General features: G+C 37.1%; 1 protein-coding gene across 1 annotated transcript; it reads right to left on the reverse strand.

The window, feature by feature from the left end:
• Positions 1–15,613: 15,613 nt before the first annotated feature.
• On the reverse strand, positions 15,614–17,468 carry LOC121780738 (myb-related protein 330-like). The gene is made up of 3 exons (XM_042178367.1): positions 17,118–17,468; positions 16,897–17,026; positions 15,614–16,232 (listed from the first exon to the last, which is right to left on the reverse strand). The coding sequence occupies exons 1-3, from the start codon at positions 17,248–17,250 to the stop codon at positions 15,746–15,748; spliced, it is 750 nt and encodes a 249-aa protein (XP_042034301.1). The 5' UTR covers positions 17,251–17,468; the 3' UTR covers positions 15,614–15,745.
• Between the last annotated feature and the right edge of the window lie 9,018 nt (positions 17,469–26,486).

Here is a 26,486-nt window from a genome sequence, read left to right on the forward strand (position 1 = left end):
TCTTCGTGTGTGAGTCTGTGAGTAGAAACATAAAAAATCACAAATATAATATTTATAAATGTCATATTCCAATTTATTAAAAGTATGAACACGATCCCATGCCTTGGAAAAGCTCCAAATTGAGAAGACAAATGAGAAAGAGGTAGAAGTTTTTTATGGGGTTATTAATATGCACTTTGATATGTGATGCCATAAAATGCCAAATTATTAGGTAGGAGTAACATGGTTTATTACATGGCTTATCTAGAAGAAATGTCCATATCCACTTCTTTTCATTTTTATCACCATAATTTTGATCATTGATTGGTAAGTCTATCTAGGCTAAATTATGAAGTGGTCTATTTTATGTGAACGGTGAATCACATTTTAATTTGTCAGATGCTTCTGCTTCTCATCCAACTAGTAGATCAATGGTTCAAACTATCAGAATTATAGAAAAGAATCATTATTAATATTAGTTTCATGATTTAAATCATCATAACTATAGAAAAGCATGATTATTGATTATTGACGTAGTAAAGTTAGATTTTTATCGTAAATCAGACTGTTTTTTAACTTGCTCACCCATTTTATATCGGTTTGAACTGAACCTTTACTTTATCGAGCAAAAAGTTAAGAGTTTCATAGAGTTCCAACTGATAATTGAAGATCTGTGCATTTTTTAATATATAAAAAATTGAAAATTAGACATATACGTACAATAAGTAAGTACTAGGACACTAGGACCCATACATAAATAAAGAAAATTAAATAGAATATTAATTATAGTTGTGTTGTATCTATCGGAACGAACCACCAACCCAACCCAACCCATCAATTTCGGGTCCTATATTTACATATTCAAATAAAGAAAGAACACAAGATTTTAAATAATGAGACATAATATGAATTCCTTTCTAGAAAACATTTAAGAATTGTAAAATTATAAATGGCCTTAAAATACTACTCCCTCCGTCCGGCATTAGGAGTCCCGGTTAGAAATTTCTATAAAAAGTGAAATAAAAATATTATAAAATAAAACACTAAAAAGTACAAGTAAAAACACATCCAAATAATAAAGCAAATAATAATACAAATGGGTCCCGTCCCACGTTCCATTATCACACACTCCAAAAACATTTCTTAAAATCCGCATCCAACCCTAATGCCGGACGGAAGGAGTAGTACATTCCTAGCCCTTTGTTTGTATGTGCGTTTTGTGACATTTTTGTTCTTTGGTTGCTTTTAATTTGTGATGGAAATGTGTGATGTTGTTGCTCTATCCAGATATGACAATGCCTTGATTTAGATCGTTTAAATTTTTTATCAGTTGTGGATTGTATTAGTATATTGTTAGGAATTCTTGTATTCATCTAATGAGCGCAGCGGAAATTGTAGACAAGAATAACAGATCTAGATTCATAATCATATTGCAAGTTGAGCACGTAACACACAACGGAACTAAATCTTACTTGTTGTGTTGTTCTTCTTCGATTGAATCCTGCAAGTTGAATCCACTACTATCGAGGTCCACGTGCAATCCAATCCGATGCAGGATTTATCCCGGTACAATTGCTCCGTAGAAGAAAGCTAGGAATTCTCTCTACAGAGCTTTACGTATTTTCTCTGTAATGTTACGCTATTTCTCATCACCCACAATGGAGAATAAATAACCATATATATAGACAAAGAGTCAATAGGGTTTCATGATTGTTGGGCTTATGGACTAATTATAATTGTAGCCCAACTATAATTATTTAATCCATATTAATCTAATCTAGCCCATATCCTTTCAATCTCCCACTTGGACTAGCATTAGATATAATACGCAGTTCCAACTTTGTACCCTTGAGCGGATCAAAATACACTTATAGTGTGACCCTTTAGGCCCCCATTATCGACGACGATCTAATCGAAGTCTGCACAAAACTCCTAGACTGCGTTGGCAGCGTAGCTCGATATATGACGGACGTTTACGTGAATTCGGTAAACAAACCTTTACACAAAGTTTATAGTAATATCCTTTCATTCACGAACCACCCGATTGAGCCTAAGATTTGTCATGTGTCATCCAAATAGCTCAATCACTTTATCTCATCTTTATTAAATGACCCATTCGATCATATTCAATTACTTTAATTGAATATATCTTTGCATTGGCCAATGACTTAATGGTCAAGTAATATAGAGAATTTGAGTGTTCTCTCGAAATTCTAATCGAGGAATGAATCTCATTCTTGGCTCAACTATCATTTCCATTTATCTTATGATGTACCCAACACAAGTCCGTGTCTTAATCCTCCGAGGGGAGGCAAAGCGTTGTACAAGGTCAAAGCACATCACTCAACAAACAAAATGTGTAATGACCTCAGATCCAAGGACTATTACATACTTCATGTACTAATAAACTGTAGACACATCACAAAACAGTTTAATAGTAGGGTATACCAATACTCTCCAAAGTATACCATGTGTCCATCACGAGTATCTAATATCTCATAGTTGTGAGAACAACTACATTCTCGAAGAATGTGATGCAAACCCCATGCTAACCTATAACATATCACCAATATCCCATTCTTGATGATCATTGGTTAGGGCTATTTTAGAATTATACTATATCATTAATGTCTCACACCATTAACAACAGTCATAATTCAAGGGAACAAATATTTAGAATAAAATCAAACATTTAAAACAATTATTCCAATAAGTGCACAAAACCCATAGGAAATAAAATTTTCATATAATGTGATCAAGTAATATTGTCTCAACACAAAATGTTTCTAAGACATATAAAACTGTAACTCCCACTGATTCAAGGCCATCTACCAACATGCATAACACCTAAGCTCTCAAAGTGCTTGTTGTGTTTTGCTATACATAACGGTTTGGTGAAAGGATCAGCCAAGTTATCATCAGTGGGTACTCTTTCTAATTTTATGTCGCCTCTTTCAATTATTTCTCTGATCAGATGATATCTTCTGGGAACATGCTTGTTCCTGTTCGTAGCTCTGGGTTCTTTTGCTTGCGCAACAGCACCAGTGTTGTCACAATACAAAGGTATTGCACTATTGGCACTCGGAATGACACCCAGTTCTTTAACGAACTCTAACAAAGCAACAGCTTCTTTGGCAGCTTCAGATGTAGCAATATACTCGGCTTCGGTGGTGGAATCGGCAGTTGTACCTTGTTTGGAACTATTCCAACTCACTGCTCCACCATTGAGGACAAAAACATATCCAGACTGAGACTTATAGTCGTCATGGTCTGTTTGGAAACTAGCATCAGTGTACCCAGTAACTGATAACTCTGGTTGTCCACCATAGACTAAGAAATATTCTTTAGTCCTTCTAAGGTACTTAAGAATAGTCTTAACGGTTTTCCAATGTTCCTCACCGGGATTTTGCTGAAATCTGCCTGTCATGCTAAGCGCATAGGCCACATCTGGCCTAGTAGAAATCATGGCATACATAATAGATCCTATAGCCGAAGCATACGGGATCCTTTTCATGTTGTCTCTTTCTTTGTCATTAGAAGGACAATCCTTCTTTGACAATACAATGCCATGTCCCATAGGAAGAAAACCTTTCTTAGAATTCTCCATTGAGAAGCGCCTTAGCAACTTGTCTATGTAAGTGGATTGTGATAATCCCAACATCCTATTCGGTCTATCTCGATAGATCTTGATTCCAAGGATGTAGGAAGCATCACCCAGATCCTTCATCATAAAGGAACTAGACAACCATTCTTTCACGGATTGCATCATGGAACGATCGCTTCCCATAATCAAGATGTCATCAACATATATGATAAGGAAGACAACGTTACCATTCTCGCGTTTACTATAAACACATGGGTCCTCTTTGCTTCTGACAAAACCAAACGATTTGATTGTTCTGTCAAAACAAATATTCCAACTCCTCGAAGCTTGCTTAAGTCCATAGATGGACTTCTTTAGCTTGCACACTGCATTCGGCCTTTCTTTCGATACAAAACCTTCTGGTTGTGTCATATAGACATCGCCTTCTAATTCTCCATTGAGAAATGCGGTTTTGACATCCATTTGCCAAATGTCGAAATTGTAGTATGCAGCAATTGCAAGTAATATCCTAATGGACTTGATCTTAGCAACTGGCGAAAAGGTTTCATCATAGTCAATGCCTTCGCGCTGACTATAACCCTTTGCCACTAACCTAGCCTTGTAGGTTTGTACTTTGCTATCTGCATCTCTCTTCTTTTTGAAGATCCATTTGCAACCTATGGGGTAAACCCCACCTGGCAAGTCAACTAGTTCCCAGACTAAGTTGAAGTACATCGAGTCCATTTCAGATATCAAGGCTTCAAGCCACTTCTCTCGATCGGTGTCCGACACCGCCTCGGTATAGGTCTTAGGCTCATCATCATCTAAATCAACTTCATCATCTTGGTTCTCAACCATTAGATTCAGTCTCTCAGGTGCACGATGAATCCTTCTAGGCCTATTGAGTTGGTTTTCTTCTGGCTCGGGTTGTTCATTCTGATTGTGAGTAGGCCCAGGAATATCACTATGATCTTCTTGAGGTAGAGGTGATGCAACTATTGTACCATCTTGTATTTGATGCATCTCATTGTCTTGAGGAGGTTCTTCGAGAGTCCCTCTAAGGTCTCCTCTAATAGTATTTTCCCCTCCCAATAGATCATCAAAAACTCTCACTGAGTTATTGTTCAAACCATTTGACAATACATCATCCTCATTGTTAACTTGTGGTTCTTGAATTTCTTCAAGATCTACTGTATTTTGACCTTGTTCCTTGCAGACATAACTGTCTTCAAGGAACGTCACATTCCTTGATGTTATCACCTTGTGATTTTCAGGACAGTAGAAATCATATCCCCTAGTTTGTTTAGGATATCCCACAAAGTAACACTTCTCACTTTTAGATTCCAACTTATCAGTCATTTGTTTCTTAACAAAAGCTGGACAACCCCAGGTCCGCATATAGTTAAGACAAGGCTTTTTTCCATACCATAACTCATATGGTGTTTTCTCAACTGATTTAGATGGAACTCTATTCAGAATGTAAATAGCAGTCAATAAAGCATGACCCCAGAGAAATAAAGGAAGACTAGCTAAACTCATCATGGATCGAACCATATCTAATAATGTTCGGTTTCTCCTTTCAGATACTCCATTCATTTGTGGTGTACCAGGAGGTGTCCAGTCCGACTGAATTCCATGCGATTTCAAGTAATCAAGAAATTCTCGGCTCAAGTATTCCCCTCCTCGATCTGATCGAAGAGTTTTTATACTTTTCCCAAGTTGTTTCTCAACTTCACACTTAAACTCTATAAATTTCTCAAAGGCCTCAGATTTGTGTTTCATAAGATACACATATCCATACCTTGTCAAATCATCAGTGAAAGTAATGAAGTACGAATAACCACCTTTTGCTTGAGTTGGAAACGGTCCGCACACATCTGTGTGGATCAACTCTAGCACATCATTAGCACGCACCCCTTTCCCAGAAAGTGGCTTATTAGTCATCTTTCCTTTGAGACAGAATTCACAAGCACCATATGATTCAAAATCAAATGAATTTAGATAGTCTAACTTTCTCAATCTCGCTATCCTTTTCTCATTGATATGACCAAGTCTACAATGCCAAAGATAAGTAGCATTATCCGTATTACATAGCTTAAGTCTTTTATTTTGCACATTGAGAATATCCCGTTTGCATTCAAGCATATATAATCCATTCTCTAAAGAGGCATTTCCATAAAACAATCCATTATTAGAAAACGAGCACCTGCTGTTTGCAAAATGGAAGGAAAAACCTTCGATGTCCAACATCGGAATGGAAATAATATTCTTTGAAATAACTGGAACGAAATAACAATTATATAAATCTAGTCTATGTCCTGAGGGAAGATCTAATCTATAAGTTCCCACGCGTTCGGCAGCAACTTTTGCTCCATTTCCTACACGTAGGTCTACTTCCCCAGGCCTCACTTTCCTGCTGTCAATTAAACCTTGCACATTATTACAAATGTGTGAACCACAAGCGGTATCCAATACCCAGGATTGTGAGTTATTCATAGACATATTTATCTCAATGACAAACATAGTTGAGCTCCCTCTCATTGCACCTTGTGCCTTGAGTTTTGGGCAGTCTCTCTGCCACTCCGTGAAATTTGACCTAGTCAATTTGTTTGTTTCCATCATACATTCATAAGATAAGTTTGACATATTATCTGAACAGAAAATAAAACGAAAAGCAAATTAGAAAAGCATACAAAGATCACAATCGCATCACTAATCAAACAAGGGTTTATTGTATTGATTAGCTCCCACTAATTTTAACATATATTATGTCCCCCAAACATAAAATACGAATTTATATCTAATGTAAATTTTAGTGGTCCAAGATCCAAGTCTATATTATTGCAGCCTCTGCGAGGGCTGATGACTACAATAATATCACCAGGTAGGCCTCCAAGCCAATTGTAACAACAATTTTACAATTCTTGGTTTATTAATCCAATTAATATACGTCCATAAATTATTCTGGTTGCGAGGGCTACTCAAAATAATTTAAGCAAGTCAACCCCATCACACGATGCCAACCATGCATCTATGAATGAGCCTAAACCTTGTAGATTTAGAGTAAACGCGAGGGCATAAAACTCGTGGTCGAAAAGGCTAGGAGCATCAAACAACTGTGATGGACGACGCGTTTATTTCAAAAACAAGACTTATATTTTGTGGGGAATAATTTTGTGATACTAATTTTGTGAATATAATATCCAATATTAAATTTCAAACAATTACTGGGCGCCGCCTACCCAGACATAGTATAACACGGACTACAAATACTGGGCGCCGCCTACCCAGACATAGTATAACACGGACTACACATACTGGGCGCCGCCTACCCAGACAATAAAACGGTCTCTAACTACTATAGTTAAAATAAATAAGCATAAAATCAAATAGCATGCATATCACATAAGATTTCAAATAATGCTCAATGAATAAAATCAAATTTTATTCTCTAATTAAATGTGGACTTAACGATTATATCAATTCTGAATCAATATAATTGTAAATTTAAATTAATTCCAAATTAATATTAACAATATATTTATTATTATCAGTATTCAGTAATCGAATTCATGAATTTAAATAATACTCTATATTATAATAATTGTACATGATTAATTCAAAATCAATAAAAGATACATAATATTATTATTTCTAAAATAATAACGATGAATCACAATCTATTAATCTAATTAATATATTAACTCTCCGATCTATATTAATTCCAAATTAATATAATATGTACAATTACCGTCAGTTCCAAACTAATATGGATTTAAAATTAAGTATATTAATTCTAAATTAATATAATAAATTCATTTATTCAATCAATAAATGAATTAGTCTAAATTATAATTTATTAATCTAATTAATAAATTATTAATGCAATTGAGATACTTTTACACGTAGCAACCTTAGTGGATTGCTAATTGAAATTAATCTGCCTACATATAATAGGCCTCTTTTATTTTAAAATCAATTAAATGGGCAACCCAATTAATATTTAAAATGACGGCCCAAAATAAAACATAATGGCAGCCCTTCATCTTCCTCATTCCCACAATTCATCCGCTGTTAACCATTAACAGATCCTTCAAATTCTCCTTTGGCCAATTTCGACGTATAATGCCGATTGACGGTGGTTCTTTTGACAACCAGCCGCCATCTCCGGCGAAGGAGAGGCAAAGAAAAGGAGAACTGCAATCGGATTTCTGTCGGGAATGAAAAATCTGACATTTGGACAGGACGATGGCCTAGCCTCGTGCCCCCTTCCATTCTACACCTTCTCCGGCAGCGCACCGCGACGGGGACAACCGGTAGGCGGTTTTGGGGATTTCAAAATATCATTCTTTGAAACAGTTTCAAACAAAATATTTTGATCTCAATTACATGTTAATTTTCAAAGTCTAACTTGTGGTTACTGAAAATTTGTAACAATTTATTTTTCGGAATCTAATTCCTCAAAACGTGAAGGAATTTCTACAGAGTTTACAGATTCAAGTTTGAAACTTTTGAACCCAAAACAATTTCAAATATTTTCCAAAAAGATTCATCCCAACTACAGTAACAAATCAATCCACATATAATCAGCAAACAAAATAATTACGAATCGAGCCCTGAGCTCTGATACCACTGTTAGGAATTCTTGTATTCATCTAATGAGCGCAGCGGAAATTGCAGACAAGAATAACAGATCTAGATTCATAATCATATTGCAAGTTGAGCACGTAACACACAACGGAACTAAATCTTACTTGTTGTGTTGTTCTTCAAGTGTCATTGTTCCTTGTTTGAATTTCAAGTGTCATTGTTCCTTGTTTTTTGGGTTTTGCGCTTGCTTTGCTTTGGTGTTGCATGTTTATTTCTTTGTTAGTTTTGTGTTTTTGAGCTAGTTTGTTTGCTCTTTTTATTTTTGGGTCTTTTAATATTATAATGGTTTCAGACTTTTCGATTATCTAAAAAAAAACACTTGGCTGAATTGTTGATTATGTTAGTAGGTTAAATTTGTCACTTAATTCAATTTTCGTTTGCTCCCAAAAATTTATCATCTTTCACTTTTAACAATTTCGGCAGTGGACCCAATATTTCACTAACTCATTTACACTCATATTTTATAATAAAACTAATATATAAAATTAGGATCCACATGACACTAACTTTTTTAATCTCTTTTCCTATTACATTTCTTTAAAAACCTGTGCCGAGTCAAATGGTGACAAATTATAAGGAAATTAGGGTTTTTAATTCAAAAAATGACTAATATATAGTTTGGAAAATAAACCCAAACACCAATTGAGCCTTCGTGGGAATATGTTTCTTTTTGTGGTTTATTGAAAAAGGTAGTTATTATATATAAATCCACGTATTAAGCTAGCTCGTTAATACTTAATTAATTTTGAGTTAGGTTAAAAGTTGTGTGAGCTTATGTTCTTAATTATCTCGAGAATATTGTACATTTTGGACATATTGTATCTATCTCGAGACATAAATTTTCATGCAATTCACAGTACAAGCACACATTATTTATTTCTCATATTATTGATTTTAGTGATTAATTATGCTTAGTGTTACACTGCTACTACACTGACGTTTATCATATTTATCCTTTTCATTTTCTAGTATAGGTTGTCATATATATGTAAATCTTATCTATGCTTTCGATACAACACCTACTAAATCATATCCTTATAAGTATAAGTAATGGGATAAATTGCTAAAAAAAATTATCCAACTCAACCATATATAATTGAAGAAATGAGGATACGTTTGGACACGTTGATAATTTGTAGAATTATATATTTTTAATTTAAATTTACAGTATTATGTAATATTATTTTAGTTATTTAAAAAATAATTACTTTTGTAACTTCTAACCCAACGAAACACTGGATATTTTTATGAGAAGAAAAAGGGAAAATACATTAATGAATTATTTATACCAAAGAATAATGAAATGTACGAAAGCCTAATTAAAAAGGTTTTGACAGAATGCAATAATTGGCACATGGTTGTGAACTTGACATTGCAGCAAAGTAGATTGGTTTGGTAAGAGCATGTGAATATTAACCCTACTTATTATTTTATTTTCTGATTTATGGATATGTTACGTTTCCTATTCCTCACTATTTACAACTACCGAATTTATTAAAATTAATATTTGTTCCATATCATCGAATTTTTATATGAACAAAATCCTTATCCACAAATCAAATCAAATCAATCCCATTGAAGCAAAAAACAATCAACCCAATTAATCATGCTTGACATATATATATGATTCTTGATCGATTTTGATTTGTTTTTAATATAGGTATTTAAAACATATCTGGATTGAAAAAATTACATTTATATATGTATTTATTTGACTTACAATTCGGATAACTTAGTTGGAGGAATGAACCTACGACTCAATTATTAACACCCTGGAGACCGAAAAAATACAAAAAGCAACTTATATATAGTAAATTAAATATAGTTATAAAAATATAAAATTTACATCAATTTGGTTTGAAACAATTTTTTTTGGCAAAATAAGACATAAATTTTCATTTTTTGGGCAAGACAATTCCGGCCACAACAAATCATATATATATATATATATGGATGCCGGAATTAATGACGTGGCATTTCATATTGCGTAAAGGAAATTATTTAAACATTTTTTATATATTGAATCACTAGATTTTCAAAACTAAATTGTTATATCATAGTACTTCTTTATATTATCGTAATCATAATGAAAATAAATCTTACATGCATGCTATTTAATTTTCATAAACAAAACATTTTATTATTCTTGCAAAAAGAAAAAAAAGGAATAACTGGTATGGAAAATAAAAATAAATACGAATTTTTTAAAAGTAAAAAGAGGATCGATAATGTTTGGCTGGGATTGTGCTTGAAAAACAGGCAATGTTTGGCTGGCCTAAAATTCTTTGTAGGATTCCATAAGAGCATCCACAGTGGGACGGATGTCCCGGCGGACATCTCGGCGGACTTTCCAAAAACACCTTCTGCCACGTCATAAGGACATCCCACTGCACTGGCACGTTATAAGGACATCCCACTGCACAATGACGGACATCCCCAAGGGCATCCCGACGGACATCCACAATAATAAAAATTCACAAATTCACCAAATTAAACAATTTACGGAATTAAAATTTAGACACGAATACAGAGAAAATGCAACCACTCTATTTAAAACAAAAAATATACATAATTATTAAAAAAAATACATAGTTAAAAAAAACAACCTAAAGCTTCGACAAATGCAGCCCCCGTCTCACTCCTCGTCGTCCCCGCCGCCAGTCCCGTCGGGCATGGGTGGCATCCCCAAATCGCGCCGCATACTGTCGATGACATCCTTCAGCATCAACTTGTATAAGGGGTCAGTCGGTGCATACCACTTCTCCATGGTGTGTATTAGGGTCTCATGCTGTTGTATGCGGGCGAGTGAGGAGAGCTCGGGATCGATCTGGGAAGAAGCTGTCGATTAGACCTCAGCGGACCCGCTGGCGCTTCCCCCAGCCATCCGCATCGCGGTCTTTTTCCCAACTGGGCGATGGCGGCGGGAAGACGATTCAGAGGTCGGGAACTCTGCCTCGGCCTCAGGGAGTTCGTGGGAACCGACACTGCTGATGTACTCCCCGGAGGCGTTGATCTTCGTCAGCTTCGGCCAGCCATCTTCAACACCCGAACTAAACTTTGCGGAAGTCTGCACCACAAGATAGACATCCCAATATTTGAATTCCCTGAAACCCAATTCACTGTCGGGGTATTGTTGGTGAGACAGAAGTTTCACATCATCGGCGGACATGCCGCTGGTTGCCGTGCAGAGGTTGTTTTGGTAGATGCCGGCAAATCGACTGAGCTGCCTCCTCAGCCGCTCCCACTATTTCCGGCATTGCTCTCCATCGTGAGGCTTCCCTCCTGGAGGTTTGAATTGGAGGTAGCTTTGGCTAATGCGCCACCACATTCTGTCGATATGCTGGTTAAGCTCGACGTAGGGATCCTCGACTACACTGATCCAGGCCTTCACCAGCGCGAAGCACTCCCCTATGCTCCAGATGGTGCTCTTTCTCCCGCCGGCTTCCCCCCTCCCTCTTTGCCCCCGCCCCACCCTCGTTCCCCGCACGCAAGGTAGTGCCCTTGCCCTTCCCTCTCCCTTGCCTTCGCGTCCTCCCTGCCGCCGGTGGCATCTCAGTGGGAGACTCCCTAACCGGAGATAGCCCCAACTCCTCAAACGAGAAAGTCTCAATGCCGGTGAACTGAGTCTCCAGAGGAGTACTCTATGGGGGATCACTAGACAATTAAATCCATGTAGGGGCGATAGATATTGTCCCCAGGTGATTGGGGGACCCCCTGCCTACTCCCCCCCGCAGCGGCAGACATGCCCTGCATCATCCTGGGCATCATCATCCTGGGCATTTAGGGCATCATCCCCGTCATCGCAGCACTCATCCCGGGCATTTGGGGCATCATCCCACACCAAGGGGGGTACATATTGTAGTACCCGGGCATCATCCTCGTCATTTGGGGTTGGGGCATCATCGGCGCCATTCCGGGCATCATCCCGGACATCGGTGCACTTCTGCCGGCATTTCCCCAAACTCTAACGGGAAAAGTCGGCGTTTGTGACTCGCTCGTGGCGGGGGAATCACTATCGTGGTGCTCCATTTATCTTCAAAATAAATGAAAGTAGATGGAGAGAAACTAGTTAAAACAAATGGTGCGAATGAAATGAATTTCAACGAGCCGTATATATAGAGTTTTTCTAAGAAAATTTTAAAAATCGGGACGTCCGCCTTAGCACTGCAATGGCGGATGTCACGACGGACGTCCCCAGAATGCCGCGGAACTCCGGTGTCCGCAACGCACGTCCGCGACCGCCTCCCTGCTGCCTAATGGCGGACGTCCTGCGCGGACTTCCGACACGCCGGTCGGATGTCCGCCGGGACAGCAGCTGATGCTTAAGTTATGGGTGCACATGATTCCCCAATCTCCACCAACAAAAGTAATGGTGTTCGAAAATAACACACACAAATCACCAAGAAAAAAAAACAATAAAAACATGGGAATTTGTAACATAGTTCGTCCTTATGAGACTACGTTTAGAGGTAATGTCAAACCATAGATATTCACTAGAAAATTTGAATGAGAATAGACTAAAGTTTATAAATGTTTCTCTATAAACTTGATGAGACTCCTCACTAGGCCTGTCAAAATGGATATCGGGTATTGGATACCCGATATTCAAACCCGAAAAGGTCGGATAATTGGATACTCTAAATCCGATTTTTAGTATATTGGATCGGGATCGTGTAGTAAGAATTTTAGATTAATGGGTATCGGGTTACCCGATATCTGATCGGGTATACCCGAATTATCCAGTTTGTTTTCTAAAATTAATAAATTATGTTTTTATTATAATTAAATATAATTTAATTTCTTAACTACATTTTAATTAATACTTAATAGTTAGCGTATAAGATATGTAATTTAATTTTTTTAATTACATTTTAATTTCATTGACTTGTGATATTTTGAATATTTGATGATGATATTGTTAGATCTTGATTCTTATGAATTATTGAATTGCGATGTTTATAAGGGATGGATGTTTGAAGTTATGAATTTTGATGTTTATTGACTTATTGTGGATGGACGAAATATGTTAATATGTAGTATAACTTATGAATTTTGTGTTTTTCAAAGTTTGTAGTTATTTTCTTTTAAATTTAAACTACTACAAAAATTTTGTATTCCTAAAATTTTGTAATTATTTTCTCTTAAATTCAAACTACTACAGAATTTTGTATTTCTAAAAGTTTGTAGTATATTTTCTTTATAATTTAAACTACTACAAGAATTTTGTATTCCTAAAAGTTTGTAGTTATTTTCTCTTAAATTCAAACTACTGCATAATTTTATATTTCTAAAAGTTTGTTTATTTTCTCTTGAATATTACTTCAACTTTGTATTAAATTTGAATTAAATAATATTACATAAATTCTAAAAGTTTGTAGTTAACTTCCAAAAATAAAAAATAAAAAATAAAATCAAAATTACAATCGGAACTGGATACCCGATTTTTCAGGACCGGATATCCGAGTCGGGTATCCGGGTACCCGAAATCAAATTCGGGTCGGGCATCGGGTATTGGATTTTGGAAATTTCGGGATCGGGTACCCAAAAATTTCAGATCGGGTATCCACGGGTTCCCAATTTGACTGGCCTACTCCTCACTTATCATTTTACTGTTTTTTGAGATTCTGAAAGATTGTTTTGCCTACCATCCAAACGTGTCACATGCACTTTCTTGATCTCTTACATTAATAACTTTATTAAATACTAGCTGATTGGTAAGAGACGAATAAAGAGTATATGTTATGAATTCAATAATAGGGCAGTAATAAAATGCAAACTCATATATCATAAAAACTATGAATGTTTTAACACAGTGTCAACATGTACAACATCAACATAATGTCAACACAATATAAAATGTCAAGATTTTGATGTCAATACAATGTCAACAAGATGTCAACCGTTGATACTGTGTTGATATTTTCTGTTGATGTTATTTTATCATTTATTGACATTTTTAATAGTTCAGGTCATAGTTTGAAGTTTAACAATATTTAGAGTTTGCATTTGATCAGATTCTTACAATAATATGTGCATTTTTTAAAGTGCTTTATAAAATACTGAATCAATGATTCTAATCATTCAACACATGCATGCTCCACAAGAGATTCTTTACTATCAAGTATTTTGGAATCAAAATCTCATTTTACTACTTTATGGAGTACTTAATTAAACAAATTTGAAAATAATGATAATTAGAGACCAACCGGTAACGTTCACTATTCAAGGATTATTCTCTCAAACGAGACCCTAAACATAGAAGAAAATTTAATTCGATAATAAAACGAATATAGAAATTCAATGCTTCGAAGCAATATTATGTCACAGAATCTGAAAACTTGATTTATTGTTGATAGAAAAATTATTTCCATTGACTTTTAATTGCTAATTTAAATAGGTTGATTATAGTCCCCTCCTACTAATTTCAACTGCATCAAAGAATTAATGCCGGTCGTAATTAATCATGAATAAAAATTTAAATCTACAGACTTTGCAACAATTAAAAACATAGGCTACGTGATTAGATGAACCGTATACACTAGAAAAATAATTATTCCCTCTAACGTGTTGAGTGCATCAAGATCATTAACATTGATTAACCTGTATTATTGCTAACAACTTACTTAAAACTTTGAGATCATTAGTTGACTTCCTATTTTCTTTTTCGTGTTCTTACCTAATATGTTTACATCATAATGAACTTCCCCATTTTTATCAACATATATAATTTTCTTTTGCTAAACTTTTTGTGTAAGGGCGTAGTAATTCAAAATTAGTTTTAAAACATATTTTATATCTACATGAATACTCATAATATGTCGTTTTACTGTTTTAATTAAAAAGCTAGAACGGCACATCAATTCTTAATTAGCGTACGCTACGGTAAAATCAAACATGCAACCTTTGATCTTAGATATTATTACCACTTTATCACTAGACCAACTCACACACACAATCTTATTTTATTTATTTTTTATTTACTTTAGGATGGAGAATGAAAGAATCATACCCTATAATTTATAGTTATAGATAAAAGGTCCTACTAGATTCAAAGGGATATTTTATGTACAAAAAGAAATGTCTTGATAATGTGTAATTGATAAAAAGAAAGAAATGTCTTGATAATGTGTAATTGATAAAAACATGAGAGAAAAAGTGAAAAAGTGGTTGGAATATAAAAAAAAGAGAAAAATTATTGAAGTCTGCCACAATAAGGGTAAAAATTAAAAGACTGAGTATGAGGTATAACCATTGGCGCAAGCGCAAGATAAAAATCTACCACAACAAGGGCAAAAACAAAAGACGAGTACCGACATATATGAGCGAAAACTAATTTTATTTCAAGGATAAACACAAAATAATTTGCTATTACTCATTCCAAGAGATCATACTCATGAAACATGACTAATTAATTTCATTTTGATTTATCCCCAAAGTAACTTTTTTTATCTTTGAAACACATACATACATAAGTAACATAACACAAAAATAAGTGTATCTAAACCTATAGAAATCAATTACTACTACTATTTGTCAGCAACTGTATAATCCATTACAAGATTGGCAATTGTTACACAACTGCCCTTTCCCAAACCCCAACTGCCAACATACACACATATCTCTCTCCTCCGCCGGCGGTGGCGGCCTCAAGAAATCATGGCATGACTTCAAATTAAAAGAAGCACTTTTCCTATACTCATTTGGCTGAGATGGGATCCCTATAGACAACTCCAAATCAAGCCCACCGCCGCCGCTTTCCTCAGCCGCAGGCGGCGGCGGCAGGGACTCTTCCGTGGTGGTGCTGCTGCACTTGGTGTTGTCAGCTGATGAGGAGTTGTTTTCTTTGACTGCGGGCGGCGGAGTCGAGCTTCGAAAGTCGATGCTCGCGGCCGGATTGATGGGGCGGTGGGTTTGTGGGTCCGTGCCGCGGCTGAGAAGCTTGCGTTTGATGTGCGTGTTCCAGTAGTTCTTGATTTCGTTGTCTGTTCTTCCCGACAATCTCCCGGCTATCAATGACCATCTGTGACACAATTATTTGAATTTTAAATGGCAGTTTCAAATTTATTTTATTAAATAATTGGAAATTTCATTTGATTTTGTTAATAAGTTCAATGTCGGCCCAATTTAATGCTTAGACAACGTTATTTATCGAAAATGGGAAATTACGTAAAAATCAATTTAAATGTGGGAAGAATTTGGTCGGAATCCAACCTGATTAGCAAAATCAAATCAAATTATAAGTTTAGAATTTGGAGGTTCCGATCCGTCTCAATAAATAGTCATGTTTATTATTTTAGACTGTCCACAAAAATAGTCACTTTTTATAAATTTCCCTCCTAATTAGATGTGATTATTTTTCAGTAATTATACTCAAATATTAAGGGCAAGAAACAACACTGCAAACAAAACCAATCACGCCTAAGCAAAGCATAGAACATCCTTCAATAAAATAAACAAATCAGTACAAAACAACCATTTTTACCAATTAAAAATAAAATTCATATCATTCACTAGTGAGACTTTTGATAGTGGACAAAGTGAATAATTAAAATGATTAATAGTTTAGTAATTTATACTACTCCAGTTCATCAAGAATAGCATGAAAAAAGAGAAAAATGTGAAATTCTCTAATGAAAAAAAGCTACATTTAGTCTTGAGAGAGAGGGAGAGAGAGAGAGGCATACTTATTTCCAAGCAAGCTGTGCAATTTAATAATGAGTTCATCTTCTTCTTGGGTGAAATTGCCTCTCTTGAGATCAGGCCTCAGATAGTTTATCCATCTCAATCTGCAGCTTTTGCCACATCTCAACAATCCTAAAAAAAAAAACATAAAAATTTATTAAAAAAAAGGGAAAGGAAAATAAAAAAAGGCTTGATCTGGAGACATGCATTAAAGGGGCTGTACCCGCAGCTTTAGGAAGGGAACGCCAGCAGCCATCGCCGTGAGCTCGGATGTAGCTGATCAAGCGCTGGTCTTCCTCTTTAGTCCAAGCACCTTTGTTAGTGTGTGCTTTTTCACAACAAGGTGATCTCCCCATTTCTTCAAAATTGAAATCTAATCAATTTCTTATCTATAAACATGGGACTATGAGGATGAAGATGAATATGATGTAGTATTATAGAAGTGTGTGTGTGTGAGAGAGAGAGATGGAATTGACCAAGTTGGTGAGAAAGACAAGTAGTTAATGGATGGGGTAGGTACACTTTAACAGAATAGTTGGCAAGGTTGGGGGCTCTATTATGCAAAAATTAGTAAAAATATGTCTCAGTGTGTGTGTGAAGTGATTATGAAGTTAATTAGCATTAAAGATTGTATGTGTCCCACAACATGGGCTTTCTTCATCTGCTTCAATTATAACGGTTTTTTTGAATAAAAATCAGTATGCTCCAATTAAAATCAACAATTATCTAACACACTATTCTACCCTTATTTAATTAATTACTCTGCACTCCACATATTTGTAAAGAGGAATATATTCTGACCTCCACGTCATCTAAATATAACTGGATCCCTTTTTAAATCTCCGATGACTACCTCCCCATAATCAATAATAATGGAATTGGAATTTTTGTTGTAGGTTGTGAATATGAAATCTTAAAAAACAAAAAATTATGTGAAACGAAAAGGAAAAATTATAATAATAATAATAATAATAATAATATTGTTTTTTTGGATAATTATGATTTAATATGAATATTATTTAATCGTTCAATTGAAATTTCCAATTATTTAATGGAATCAATGAATTATCAAAATCTCAAATTCAATCAATTAAATCTAAAAATCAATAAGAATTCTTAATTGTTCAAGTCAATTGAAAAATCAATTTAATTATCAACCATATATTATATCAATTGAAATATCCAAGTGATAAGTTGAACTAAAACTCAATTAAAATTCTTATTTGTATACTTCAATCAAAAATCATTGGAATTGAAGATCAATTGGGATACTCATTTGTGAAATTTAATCGGTAGTCAATTAAAATCCTTAATTATTCAAATGAAACAAGAATCCATTTAAATTAATAGTATAAAATTAAATCATTAGACTAATTAGTGACCGACTAATTTTTATTAAATGATTATTACTCCATATATAGGTGTACTAGTGTCCTTCCACCGTTATAGTTATAACATTGTCCCAACTTTGTTCTACAACATGACACATATAATACAAAATAACAACAATATAATGCAAACAAAGTGTATAATGCAAATTATAAAGTCTATAATGCAATATGTGAAAAAAATCTCTAACAATTTATATTATAGATAGTTTATTTTGCATTATATACCGTCTATGTCTATAATGTAAAAAATAAACTTTATAATGCAAAATAGATAGTATACAATGCAATCTACGGAAAATTCACCTACAATGCCTAGTAATGTTTTTGCATAACAACGTTATTATTTTGCATTGTACGTATCCCGTGGCAGCATAAAGTTGGAAGAATGTTAATATTATTTTAACTTGAGTTGTTTTGAATTACTGGATTAATTATTATTTTTTATTATTATTATATAATTATTTTAATACTTATCTAAGTAATACATACCATATATAATATAGTTAGAAATCATATTAAACTAGAAGATTATAGTAGTATAAGATAATAGCAACGATAACTATACCAATAATAATAACAACTAATCGATCGGCGCCTTTAATTGTTCAATTTAATCCAAAATCGATTGTTTACCTTTAATTGTTCAATTTAGTCCAAAATTAATTGAAACAGTCAGTTATTCAAATAAATCTATTTATACTAACTATTGATGTATAATGCAGGAGAAATGATATGCTACATATTTTATGTCAAATCTTATATGGACATCTTCATCTTTTGATGCACATTTAGTATTATTTGTTTTATTTTATATATTTAATTTAATTTTAATATATTAAAAATTTTATTTATATTTTTTATTCTACAAAATTCATAAAAATTAAAACCTTATTTTTTATATTTTTTTTATTCATTGATGGTTATATCAATTAAGGCTTAATTTTTTTATCTTTCATTAATGATACTGTATTAAATATTCTACGATTATGGTTGTTATATAAGTATATAATGAGTGTCATTAGTTAATACTGTTAAGTTGTTTTATTAAATATATTACCCACTGTATTCAAAATTGTTCAATCAAATTAAATTTAATCGGGGAGATCGGATATAAGTGGAAATCAATCGATTAATATGTGTTAATGTATTATATAATGTACATTATAGATTCATAAGTTAATTATATTAAAATTTGAAATAGAAATATAATGCACTATATATACTAATATATCACATTATAAGAATAAAAAAGAGCGTATATGTTAATGAAATAATACTATTATTAATATTATTTTAAACTTATATTTCTCTTTTGACTGATTTTAAAAAATAGAATAATTTTTTTTAAATTTTATTTTACTTGAGTCTATATAGTGATGAAATATTCACTTTATTTAATTTAGATAGGCTAGATAAACTAAAATCTAGAAGAAATGAGAAAAGGAATAAGAGGTGGGAATATGCAGATACTTGAAGGATATGTGAGAATAGACCAGTGGAGAAGCCATTATTTTTTAATCTCCGGCGAAGAAGTAAGGATGAATAAATGCATTAAAGACTTGTAGTTATTCAATAGTGATTGGATAAGTATATGCATAAAGAACGTTAGTACTCCATAAAATATTCCTATAAAAGGACAATTAAGTAAAAAGACTAAAGCACTCACAACTGAGCTTAATATATTTAATATTTTAGAAAATATAATTACTATGATACCATTTCATGGCTAGATATAATATGGCTGCATAGCATTATTGAAAATATTAATGGTCCGAACACACTGACATGTGGTATTTCTAGTCGATCGCAACTAGATAGATAAAAGGAAGATAGAAAGAGATTTGTGTAATTACGGTATGTCAATATGTCTGGACCATCGAATTTTTGTCAGTGGAAGATGGGAGGGATTGGGTTTTTAGTAATCTTGGTGCTCAGTTTGGCTTGATTTTCTTTTGAGAGCATCTGCAAATTCTTCAGAGTACAATTCACATGACGTAGACTCAAAACCCCGATTTATTAACTGGTTGCTTTTCGTCATCGAGAACATTTTGGTTTTGATTAATCAATTTTTTCAAGAAAATAAGAAACTTATTGTTGTGGAGAAAAAATTAATGCCCTTTTGAATATATACAAGTTGGATCAATACCATACCAAACTCCAATAGAATCATTTGTTATAAATTGGATTTACACTATGTTATGTTCCTTTTAAGTATGCTCACACTTATTGGATAGAGATTTAATAATGTTTGGTAAATATATAGATGAGTAAGAAAAGTGGATCAACATTCGTCTATAAAGCTTATACGAAAAAACTAAAATTTGGCAAAAAAAAAATATAATTGCAAATGTTGGATAAATGTTAGAGAAATCCATTCAAGATTGGAGCCATTTACAGTTAGACAACTGATGGGTCCGCGAATTTCTGATGTTTGTAAATGCACAAAATAAATGTAGATCAACACACCATGGATTTACGTGGTTCGATTTACTGAAGTAAATCTACGTCCACGGGAAGAAGGGAGGGCAAGATTGTATTGCTTGATCTGTTTTCTACAGCTTACAAATACAAACTTGCTATTTGCTATATGGTGTTTTATCTCTAGAGAGCTTAACCTTTTTCTACCAGATCTAAGTTCTATTTATACAATGAACTAAGATCGTGGCTTGCATCACCACTAAGTCGTGGATGTCGTGTAGGTCATGGCCTACGATCGTGGCCTGAGTTGACACCACGTGGTAGTGGGTGTGTTGGAAGTTGTGGAAATCCTGCATGGGTCCACTAACTCCTTGTTCGGTCGAATACTGAGACCGAACTGCTTTGGTTGCCGATCTGAGAGTAGAGCTTGATGCCGACCTAAGAGCAGAGCTTGATTGGTTGGCTTTTGCCGAGCTGTAGGCTGAGGCCGAACTCTTACTGAGACCGAGCTGCTTTGGTTGCCGATCTGAGAGCTTGGTGCCGACTTGAGAGCAGAGCTTGATTGGTTGGCTTTTACCGAGCTGTAGGCTGAGGCCGAACTCTTTGGTAATGCCGAACTCATACTCTTCCTTGGGCTTTGGGTTGATGGGCCGTCACTGCTGTTGGGCTTGTTTAGTTCGTACTCCATCACTACCCCCCCCGAAAAGCGAAGTGAATCACTTCGGCGAAGCGAGTCACTTCGGCACTCTGGATAAGGGTACGGGGGAGGCTGAAGTCAGGGGACGTGCCTTGCGCGTGACTGCATTAAATGCGGCATTAAATGCGACAGTAAAATCCGGCCGTCGAATCCTGAAAAGGTGGGATATGAAACGGTGCGATGATTTGAAATTTTTTCCAAATCTGATAAATACCGCCTTTCTTCATCTTTTGAACACCTTTGCTATTGGCTTCTTCTGCACTCTCTATCTTTTGCGTGAAAAATTTCCTTCCGCTTTCAAAAATTTCCTCAGATTTTGCAAAGAGTAAGGACCATGTCTGCTTCTTCTTCGTCTGAGTCTGGTAGCGGTGGAAAAGGGGGTAAGGGGTCTTCTAGCCGGAAAGAATCCGGGGAGAAGACCGTAGAGTATTTTCACAGTATCTTGAGTAAGGATACTGTGATATCCCTTCATGAAAAATACTCTTTTCCTGGGGGGAAAGCGGTGGTTCCCGACGATGATCATAGGGCTAACGACCCGCCGGAGGGTTATGCCACCGTTTACGAAGCCTGCTTAGAATGCGGGCTTCGTTTCCCTCTTCCCCCACCTTTTGTAGAGCTTCTTGATTTTTTTCAACTCCCTTTAGGTCAGGTGACTCCGAACTCTTGGAGGCACTTATCGGCTTTTGCTGCCGAACTGCGTAGGCTAGATAAGGATCTGTCTCTGAGGGCAATCCTTAATTTTTTCCAGTTTAAAAGGAAAGGATCTTGGTTTTACTTGATCCCTTTACAGCCTTTTAGGGCCTTCTGCAAAACCAAGTGGCCGAAATGGCAAAACCGTTTCTTTTTTTATAATAGGACTTCGGCTCCGGGCTTTCCTTGGAGAAGGCCGAAGTCCGTGATTCCCCATCCTCGGTTAGAACCGTTGGCCGAGCTCGAGGGCGAGCTCAATAAGATTCCTATGATTAGGAAACAGTATTCGGAAACTGAGCTCGTCAAGGGCGACCTCGTGTTCAATATCTCGTCTTCGGACGAAGAGGCCGAGGGTGAGGAATTCTCTTTATCTTTATGCTCTACTGCTTTAACGAAGAAAACTAACCTTGTTTTCTTGCTTTTTGGCAGTGTTCATGCTGAATAAGGTTAGCCGCAAATCCTCCGAGCTTAAGGAGCCGGAGAAAGAGAAGGCTACCAGCTCGGCGCCTGATGCCGAGAAGAGTCCGAAGAGGCAAAAGACCTCTTCGGGTCCAAAGAAGCCGGAGTTGACTTCGGCAAGTAGGAAGGGGAAGACCCAGAAACCCCCTAGAGCGCCAGAGAAAGACATGGTCTTGGCGCCTCCTTCGGAGCATATCTGTGAGCCATTTTTATGGCCCACGGACTTTGCCGAGGTGAATTGTCTTCTTGATTCTTTGGCTTTGCTTCTGTCCTGTATTTTTTGGTGCCCTCTGTTGACTTTTTTCTTTATCCATTTTCAGAGGAACGACATGCTCTCCAAGCTCGTCGCCGTCGAACTCTCCAAAGCGTCCAATGACTATGCTGAGATGCAGAGGAAATTGGCGGCTGCTTGTCACCGGGCCGAGCAGGCTGAGGCAAACTTTGAGAAAGCCAGAGCTGCTAGGATTTCGGCCCAGGATGAAGCTCAGTTTGCCAAAAACCAGCTCGTCATCCAGCGAGAGCAGACGAAACGGAGTGGTGCTGCCGCCGTGGTTGCCCAGGGGGAGGCTCTCCGTGTTTACACGGAGAAACTCTTTTTGAGCAGCCAGTTCTCGGCTTTTGTCGGTAGTCTGGTAAGGCTAATTGCCGATAAGGGCGAGCAGGGGGCCGACGTCGTGCTGCCTCTGTACAGCCGAGAGATAGCAGCTCGGCTTCAGAATCTGCCGCTCCTTGAGGAGCTCGCTTCATCCTCGGTCCTGCTTTCTGCAGACCGAGTCCGGAGTTGTCGAGCTGATCGGGACGAGAACCTGGAGGCTATCTTTGCCTCCGTGGGACCCGTTTCACCCGCTTCGACTTACAACGGAGAGGGTGAGGCCGAGCCGCTGGAGCTGGAGGCCGGCGATAAGCAGGCCGATCAGGAGGCGCAGCAGATCGGCTACGGTGGCGCCGAACAGGCTGGGGAGAGCAAGGAGGCAGAGGCTGAAGCTGAAGCAGATAAGGAGAAGGAAGCTGAACCTCACCGAGAAGGCGGAGACGAGGCTAGCGAAGTATGATTTCGTCTCCCTTCTCTTAGTTTAGTTTCTTCCTTTATGTAAAATGGCCTTGAAGCCCTCCTTGTATAGAAAAAATTTTTTTCTTATGAATGAAAAAATTCTTCTTTCTGCTCTTGTGTCTTCGTTTAGCCTTTCGTACTCTCTTACTCCTGTTGTGGTTTACTACCTGCTCGGTAAGCTGAAATGCCGAACTGACGTAGCTGCTTTGTACTCAAGGAGATGGAGATACTTCACTGGAAACGGCTGTGCTCTTCGGCTTTAGACGAAGCTGAGAAAAGAGCTATAGCCGATCAGACGAAGAATGACGAGCTTCTGGCTCGTTTAGTGAAGCTGGAGGCCGATAATAAGGACTTAGAGTCCGATAAGAATGATCTGGAGGCCGAGCTGAACACGACCATTGCTGAGAGGACTGCGTACGAGGATTACATCCGTGTGCGCGGGGGAATGACCATATCAGATGTTCAGAGTCGAGTTGACGAACTGTGGGAGGAATATAATGTACTCCGGAGGAACAATGCGCTGGAGAGCTCGGCTTGCCAACAAGTCGTGACATCATTGCGGCGCTGGGCCTCTCGGTACGACATAGTTCTTGCCCGGCGTCCCTCAATTGAGAGATTCCTCCGGCATTTCCCGCCAACAGATGCTAGTACTCCAGCTCAAACCTCTGATTCACTTGCTCAAAACCCTACTCCAAGTCAGCAACGAACTCAGGGACAACCGGAGACGTCAAGTCGAGGACGGACTGAAGTTCGCAGAGGAGCTGTGGTTATGAGTGAGCAAGATCGGCGAATGCTTCGTGAAGAGACTCTTCGCCACCGAGGTGCTAGGGCTTCCCGGGCTCAGAGAAGAGGTGGCAGGTCGATTAGAGCATCTCGTCGACCTGCTTATTCTGCGGCTGCCTGGAACGCCCGAACTCAGCTTCACGAGGATTTTGTGAATAGATGGCTCAACTTTAGCAACCCTGGACAGTAGAATAGTCCTTTGTAATAGCGTAACGCCATCTCGTAGGGTAGCGGAGTTGTGTGCCGAACAAGATTTGAAAAATGAAATTTTGTTTTCGCTTCTAACACTCTGTATTTACAGCTTAGCGAAAAATTTCATCGTACTTGTCCTCGGTCTTATGAAGTAAACTTCTTTGACCGGACTTGTCTTTGGTCTGATGAAATAAACATCTTTGACCGGACTCGTCTTTGGTCTGATGAAATAAACATCTTTGACCGGACTCGTCTTTGGTCTGATGAAATAAACATCTTTGACCGGACTCGTCTTTGGTCTGATGAAATAAACATCTTTGACCGGACTCGTCTTTGGTCTGATGAAATAAACATCTTTGACCGGACTCGTCTTTGGTCTGATGAAATAAACATCTTTGACCGGACTCGTCTTTGGTCGGATGAAATAAACATCTTTTGACCGGACTCGTCTTTGGTCTGTGTTCTAATTTGGCGATTTTTGTCGCCGGGATCGAACTTTCCCTTGTCCTAATTCGGCGAGTTTTATCGCGTGGATCGGACTTTCCCAGTTAACCGAAGTGGTCTTATGCAGTAAACCTCTTTGACTAGACATGGTCGTCCTCGGTCTTATGAGGTAAACTGCTTTGACCGAACTTGGTCGTCCTAATTCGGCGAGTTTTATCGCATGGATTGGACTTTTCCCTTGTCCTAATTCAGGCAAGTTTTATCGCGAGAATCGGACTTTTGTTGCAGTTCGTTTCAGACGAAGTGCTTGATTTTTAAGCAGAATTGTGGTCTTGTATCCTCTTTAGAAGCTTTGACACACAATCTTTGGCTTGTTGCAGCTCGTTTCGGACGAACTGCTTGTTTAAGCTGAATTGTGGTCTTGTATCCTCTTTAGAAGCTTTGACGCACAATCGTTGGCTTGTTGCAGCTCGTTTCGGACGAACTGCTTGTTTAAGCTGAATTGTGGTCTTGTATCCTCTTTAGAAGCTTTGACGCACAATCGTTGGCTTGTTGCAGCTCGTTTCGGACGAACTGCTTGTTTAAGCTGAATTGTGGTCTTGTATCCTCTTTAGAAGCTTTGACGCACAATCGTTGGCTTGTATATGTTCTAAGAAGGGGATCAGCCTTCGAAGAACAAGATACCTCAGTAACATTTGTAAGAGACGACACGCACATAGACAGACAAAACGCATATAGACAAATAAAAAGCACATAGAGACGAACAAAAACCAAGCAAACCAAATAAAGCACATTGACCGAACAGGACTCAAGACCGACTGACCGGACTGTCTCTTACAAATGGAACTTTTTGAGGTTGGAAACGTACCATGTTCGGGGTACTTGTGCTCCTGACACTTGAGTCAATTTGTAAGACCCTTTGCCGAGGACTTCTGACACCCGATATGGATCTTCCCATGTGGGTTCGAGTTCGCCCAGCTTTTCTGCTCGGCTTACTTCGTTGTTTCTCAAGACGAGATCTCCCACTTGAAATTGCAGCTTCTTCACCCTTTGGTTGTAATACCGGGCTACTTGCTCCTTGTACTTGGCTGCTTTTATGCAGGCCAATTCTCTTCTTTCTTCGGCAAGATCTAGTTCGGCTCTCATTCCGTCACCATTCATTTCTGAGGAGAAATTGAGTTCGGGGACTGGGTATGCCGATCTAAACCGGAATCACAGCTTCAGTGCCGTACACCATTGAGTTCGGCTCCGGTGTGACTTCGGTCATTCCGCCTGCCTCTGACTCCGGCTGCTGTGATTGCTATGCTTGATGGTGCCGAACTGATTGCTCGGCACTTTTAAGCGCAATCTGCGAACACACTTGCTCTTTTTCGATCACCTCGGATGACCGCTATCCCTCCTTTGATGGGGAAGGTGTTCGGCGAGGAAGCCTCTGATCGCTATGATCGGGCTTCTTTTCGTCTCCTC

The sequence above is a fragment of the Salvia splendens genome, chromosome 20 (genome assembly GCF_004379255.2).
Source record: "Salvia splendens isolate huo1 chromosome 20, SspV2, whole genome shotgun sequence".
Classification (NCBI taxonomy): domain Eukaryota; kingdom Viridiplantae; phylum Streptophyta; class Magnoliopsida; order Lamiales; family Lamiaceae; genus Salvia; species Salvia splendens.